This window comes from Myodes glareolus, chromosome X (assembly GCF_982192425.1).
Source record: "Myodes glareolus chromosome X, mMyoGla1.1, whole genome shotgun sequence".
In the NCBI taxonomy this organism is placed as follows: domain Eukaryota; kingdom Metazoa; phylum Chordata; class Mammalia; order Rodentia; family Cricetidae; genus Myodes; species Myodes glareolus.
Genome location: NC_142053.1, coordinates 28,891,008 through 28,897,308, shown reverse-complemented (window position 1 = coordinate 28,897,308; position 6,301 = coordinate 28,891,008). Strand labels below are relative to the sequence as shown.

General features: G+C 42.1%; 1 protein-coding gene across 1 annotated transcript; it reads left to right on the top strand.

Annotated features, from left to right (window-relative positions):
* Positions 1–1,918: 1,918 nt before the first annotated feature.
* Positions 1,919–5,936, top strand: LOC125410741 (uncharacterized). Its single transcript, XM_085685206.2, has 4 exons — positions 1,919–1,934; positions 2,172–2,574; positions 4,569–4,614; positions 5,760–5,936. The coding sequence occupies exons 1-4, from the start codon at positions 1,919–1,921 to the stop codon at positions 5,808–5,810; spliced, it is 516 nt and encodes a 171-aa protein (XP_085541332.2). The 3' UTR covers positions 5,811–5,936.
* Positions 5,937–6,301: the final 365 nt, after the last annotated feature.

Genomic DNA, 6,301 nt, shown 5'->3' with positions numbered 1-6,301 from the left:
AGTAATATACACATTTTTTTCAGACATACAGGGAACATTCTCCACATAGATTACATAATAAGACAAAAACACATTAGTGAATTTTAACAATTAAATCAGGCCCCCTGCTCACTTGTTTACTGTAAATGGAAATAGCATAATTGGTAGAAAGAAATGGTTGTCTTTTTTTAGACAGAGTGTCATTTTCTATTTTTAGATAGTGTCATGTGTCCCTCACTGAACACAAACTCACTTTGTAGACTAGTATGACTCTGGCATTACAGCGTCCAACTCCTCAACTGATAGCATTACAGAACTGGCACACATCATATTGGCTTTATGCAGCTCATAGGGATCCTGTGCCTTTAGGCATGCTAGGTAAGGACTAATGCAAACTGAGCTACAACCCCAGCTCAGAAATGTATGTTTTTACTATTCTGGTCAGACTAGAAAGAAAAATCTCATATTCTTGATACTTTGACAAAAACAATGTCAGTATTTAGAGCAAAGAGGAAAGAAAATTCAGGAAAGACAAATATGTAGATTTAGTTGTGAGGTAGTTACCAGAACTGTGAGGTAAGTCTTATCCTGGAAGAATTTCAGCACCAGGGCTCCAGAATATTCCCAGCCCCAAATAGTCTGTTCCTGGACACACACTAGTACTTAGGGGCCCTTCCATTTTAAGAGTGGCCAGAACACGTTGGGAAAAGCTGGCTGCCTTGGAACCAGTCTGACCACATGCCAGTGAAGGGGCTGCTTGACTCTGGGGTGGAAACCAGGCATAAAGGCTTGCTCTTGACACTTTGACCATTCACAGAAGACGTCAGAAATGCATCCAAGAGAAAGGTGAGGAACCTCAGCACAGGTATGACAATTCTCACTGCTTTTGCCAGCATTCATGAAGGTTGGACAGTACTACTAAGCTCCTCCTCAGTAGCCCTGGTGACGATGAGCCCACCGATCTGCCTGCTGAACAGCCCCAGGACCTGCAACCCTGTCCAGGCTCCTGCAAAGGCAGAACATGGAAGCAAGACAGGCTCTAACTTAGTTACTTTTCTATTGCTTGAAGAGATACTTATAAAAGAAAGCATTTAGCTGGTTGTTTGCTTACAGTTTCAGAGGGTGGATCCAAGACCAATAACACAGGAAGCAAGGCAGCAGGCAGGCAGGCATGGTGCTGGAGCAGTAACTGAGTGCTTACATCTTCATCAACAAGCACTCAGCGGGGGTGGTGATAACTGCAAATGTCGTGGGCTTTTGAGACTTCAAAGCCCACCTCCAACAACATGCCTCTTCCAACAAGGCCAGACCTCCTGTAACATGGCTATATCTCCCAATCTTTCCAAAATAGTTCTACCAACTGGAGAACAAGCATTCAAATATATAAGTCTATAGGGGTCATTAGCATTAAAGCCACCCCAGGATCTAGCTTCACTTTCTGCAAAAACTCAAAGGCAGAGGCCTCCTAGATAATCACATTCATTTATTGTCTCTGCCAACTACCAAGGACCTAATGTGGGACACTAGACCAAGAGGCAATTCTCCAAAATGTCCGCAATGTCTCCAGAGCTACTAAGGAATCTCTTCTTACGCCCTAAAATTTATTTTCTGTAGTTGACTACCACCCCTTCTCTAGAAAGATAATTCACCAAGGTCAGAGGACTTAGCTGAGATGCTGTTTTAAAAGCCATATCTGGTCTACTTTCCTAAGAATCATGCCCTTCCTTCAAAAACATGCTGCTCACTGAAGCATCAAGCTGCTCTTATGTAGGCATCTCAGGGATCAACCCATAAGAAGCCAGGACAGTACATCTGTAACTGGACACATTGTATATATGGAATAGGTGGGAAGAAATCTCTTCCAGGTCAAGGGTCACAGTTCTACTCTTTCACAGAACGTTCGGAGATTCCGTCTCAGTCGGTAGAAGTAGAACAAAAAATGGACAGCGTTCAAGGTATGAATGTTATAAGATCAGCTACTTGTTCAATCTGGGAGTTGATGAGAGTGAGAGGATAGGAGGAAATGATCAGTGAATGGTTGGAAATGGTGGTTTAAAAATCTCCATGAGAGTAAGGGTTCTGGAGAGACGATTGGATACGGCACAGCACACTTCTGGCTTCGTCGTGATTTTACACCTATGCTGAGCACCCCGCCCACCTGATGCCTCATCTTTTTGTTTCCCCACTTCCAGGTACGAAGGCTTTACCCGCTGAAGACGGAAGAAATGAGGAAGAGAGTGGACAGGGTCAGCCAGCATGGGGAGCCATAGCAGCAGAACCGGAAAGAGAAAAGGAATTAAATGGCGAAAGTCACTCTGCTGCTGGCACTTCAGGCCCCGTAGATGATGACATGAACAAAAAAGATGGTGATACCAGAGGAGACCAGGGGAGTGAGCAGCAACCACAGGAGCTGATTCCTGATCGTGTGGATGGCGAAAGAGTGCCATCGGTGCCGATTCCTGATGGTGGGGAGAGAGTGCAGTCTATGCCAAGGCAGGTGCCTCGACGTCGCCTACGCCATCGATTCACTCAGTGGCAGTTGGAGGAACTGGAGCGCATCTTCCAGATCAATGGCTCCCTCGGCGTTCAAGCAAGGTGAGGATTTTGCCTGGCCTGATGCCTTACTTAAGGAGAGCATGCGCTGGTATCCCATGACAGTTGACTTTCTCCTTGGTCCCCCAATATGCCGTCGTTTTTTAAAATTACATATTATTTATTTAGCTTCATTTATTTGTTGGTGTACATTAGTGAGTGAGTGTGGGGTGTGTGTGTGTATGTGTATGTGTGTGTACGTGCATACACACCATTTGGCACATGTGGAGGTCAGAGGACAGTTGTAGGAGTAAGTTATATCATCCATCATGTAAGTTGATGCATCAAACTCAGGTCGTCAGGCTTGCAGGCCAGCAGTATCCCAGTTTGCAATCTTGTCAGTCCCCCAAAACACTGTCCTCTTGAAATAATAGACTCCTGAAAAAATTCAGACTGCTGGATCTTGTGTCCTACACTATAATTCTGGAGTAGACCCACAGCATTCCCAGTTAACACCATCCTGGGCTGAGTGCTTGTTGATAAAGATATAAGTGCTCAGCTACTGCCCCAGTGCCATGCCTGCCTACCTGCTGCCTTGCTTCCTATGGTATTGGTCGTGGACTCACCCTCTGAAACTATGAGTCGTGCAAAATGGGAATAAATGTATTTTATATAATATGTAAATAAATCAAGTGAAAAACTTCAGGTCATGTCTGCTATATTAGTAAAGTCCTCTTAAAAGAGGCGTGCAAGCCTGAGGTATGTTTGGGATACTACAGAGTGACATCCTTCTCTTATCAAAAGTTTACATAATTCTGCACATCTTGTATTTTTTGTAATTTTTATAATTATGAACTCATTGGAACATTTCTCTCCTTAACCCCCACCTTCAGGGTCTCACTATGAATCCTTCCCTGGCCTGAAACTCACATTTGAGGCCAGTAGGGCAGACTGGCCTTAAAGCCAGAGAAGCACCCACCTCTGCCCCCCAAGTGCTGGGTTTAAATGTACTACCAAGCCTGATCCCAACTTTCTCCTCCTATTTTTGGCCTCCCTTTTTGCTACCTTTTCCAGAGAAAAGGGTTCATAAAAACAAAATTTAATATTGGACTAAGATCTAAGGCATGCTCCAGCTTTTCTGGTTTTTTTTTTCTGTTTATTCTTATTTATTGAGGGGTAATCTCACTCTGTAGTCCTGGTTGGCCTGGAACTTGCAAAGACTCCTTACCTGAGCCTCCCTTGTTCTAGGAATTCAGGAAGGGTATTCTGGAAGGTTTCTCTAATGTTCCCTTTCTGTCTGTTGTGCTTTAAATATTTTATTTCCTGGGGCTAGTGAGATGTTCAGGGGGTAAAAGCAGTTGCCGCCAAGCTGGAGAACCTGAGTTCCACCCTCAGAATCCACATCCGTGGAAGAAGAAGGAAACTAACTTCCATCAGGTGTCCTTTAGCCTCCCTTTGTTTCCTGTGGTTCTGGGGCACAAGTGCATGTGTATACACACACACACACACACACACACACACACACACACACACACAAACACACACACAGCAAATAACTAAAATAAAGGTAATATTTCCCCCAATGATGAATCACATTGGACATCCTCACACATGAACTGAATATTAAAAATCCTCATGTGCTCTTTATTTATCCATCCTCTTTTGAGTTTATCCTTCTGTCCAGACAAAGGGCCTCAGACAGGGTTTTGCTTGTGTATTTGCTTTGTAGCTTTTTCTTTGTTTCGTTTTCTTTTGTTTTTAGAGACAAAGTTTCCTACACCACCACACCCACTTTTAAGAACGTTTCTTTTGAGGTTATTGGTGCCTGTGTTGGTGCTTTTAAAATTGCTTATTGGGGTCATGCTTGGGTTTTCATGTCTATGAATGGTACATTTAAAAAATGCTTGTAGAATTTGTTTAAAGCTCCAAAATCTTAAAGATGAATGTCACAGAAGGTGAGTGATGAGCCTAATATTTTAAAACAAATATGAAATAGCCTTCACATATTATTTCATCTCTAATGCTAAATACTGAACATCTTCTATTTTTACCCTCAGAAAACAACTAGCCAGATGGATGGGTGTGAGTGAAGCCGTGGTGAAGGTCAGTAAACTGAAGAAAGCCATTTGTCAGGACAGTCATTCTGGAACTTGCTTTAGGTCTTGGGCTCTTTTATCTTATCTATGAAATTATTTTGCTGTTGGCATAACACTGTTTGAAAATTATTTTTAATTTTTTTTCTAATTTTATTATGTGTATGTCTCTGTGTGCATATATAACATGTGTGCAAGTACCAGAAGATGCGTCAATCCCCTAGAGCTGGAGTTACAGGTGGTTGTGATCACCCACAATAGGTGCTGGGAACCAAACTCTGGTCCTTTGCAAGAGCCTCAAGTGCTCTTAACCACTGAGCATCCTGGACCTCATAATGACTTTTGAGCATTATAGTCTTTGTGAGTAGAAATGAAATAATGAAGCCTCCCTACAGAAAGGACACATCCCATAATGGAACATAACTTCTGAAAGAAACAAAGAGTAATACTAAAATCTACTTTTACTCCATAGACACATATATGTTACACATACATGTATCCTATGAATAAATTATGAGCATACACGTTTTAACTTATAAAATAGGTATATAGCATATATACAGATATATTAATTACATCTAGATAAATAAATAGATATTCCATATTTGCAATTTGTTGTAAATACTGATATCCTTTGGGTGGGGTTTCACTGTGGAATCATACTGGGTTTGTGATATATAAATTATTCAAATTAATGTGACTAGTTGCTCCATGATCCTGAACTATTTGAAATACTAAAAACGAAGTATAGATTCTATCCTTACAGGAGCAATTTAAGTGAGGTGATAGCTCACAGGCTGAACCCAGCACTCATAAAGTTTATGTAAACACTGGTGCATCTGCCTGAAAATGCTGCTAACATCCTCCAGTGGATTACTGTAGAGAGGGAGAAAGACATGCGACATCTGGACACTTGTCCAGAGATGATTTTGCAGTGCTGGGGTGGAAACATTCACCCCAGGGCCTCCCACATTCTAGGCAAGCACTGGACCCTGCGCCAGCCCCTCAGCCCCTCACAGAATAGGGCAGTGAAACAGCAGGTTCTTCTGTGCGGTATAAATTATCACTGATATGTAAAGTTACATGACAGCTTTTTCAGCTGTGGTCCTTAAAGTTTACTACACTGAACCTTTTCGTTTTCCCCAATCACTGTAGAGATGGTTTCAGAAGAGGAGAGAACAACACAGCAGGTATATGAGGCTGTGAGCACTCAGAGGTTCTCCAGCTTCCCATAACCTCTTTCTCTGAGGATTGTGGGGGAGACCTAAAGTGCCACCATCACCAGGTGCCAGATACGCGGATTTCTTTTCTGTCACCAACAATATATTGTTATATTCTTATCTCCAATGCACTTATATTTCAATAAAGATTGTAGATTCTCAATAAGTTTGTTTCATGTGCTTTCTGGTTTAGTAAAATGTGTGTGTAAGCTATTGAAGAAACTTCCTTTAAACAGAGTAACAAGGCCACCTTGCATGAGATGAAATTGCCATTCTACCTTATGCGGGCCTTTTATATTTCAAGAGCTTTACAAATTGCATAGTAGGTTTTCACTGACCCACACATTCCTTTTTATTCACCTGTCACACTGGGATTACCCCTTCTCCCACCATTTAGGACAAAAAAATATACAAGAGATTCAAGACAAGAAGACCCTAGGGAGAGACGGTGTTTATCCAGATAGAGCTGACTCTGGT

Bases quoted from the DNA above. Each gene is read 5' to 3' on its own strand.
- LOC125410741 (XM_085685206.2), top strand. The intron at 2,575-4,568 runs GTGAGGATTTTG...TTTTACCCTCAG, and splicing joins TCCCTCGGCGTTCAAGCAAG to AAAACAACTAGCCAGATGGA. The intron at 4,615-5,759 runs GTCAGTAAACTG...CAATCACTGTAG, and splicing joins TGAGTGAAGCCGTGGTGAAG to AGATGGTTTCAGAAGAGGAG.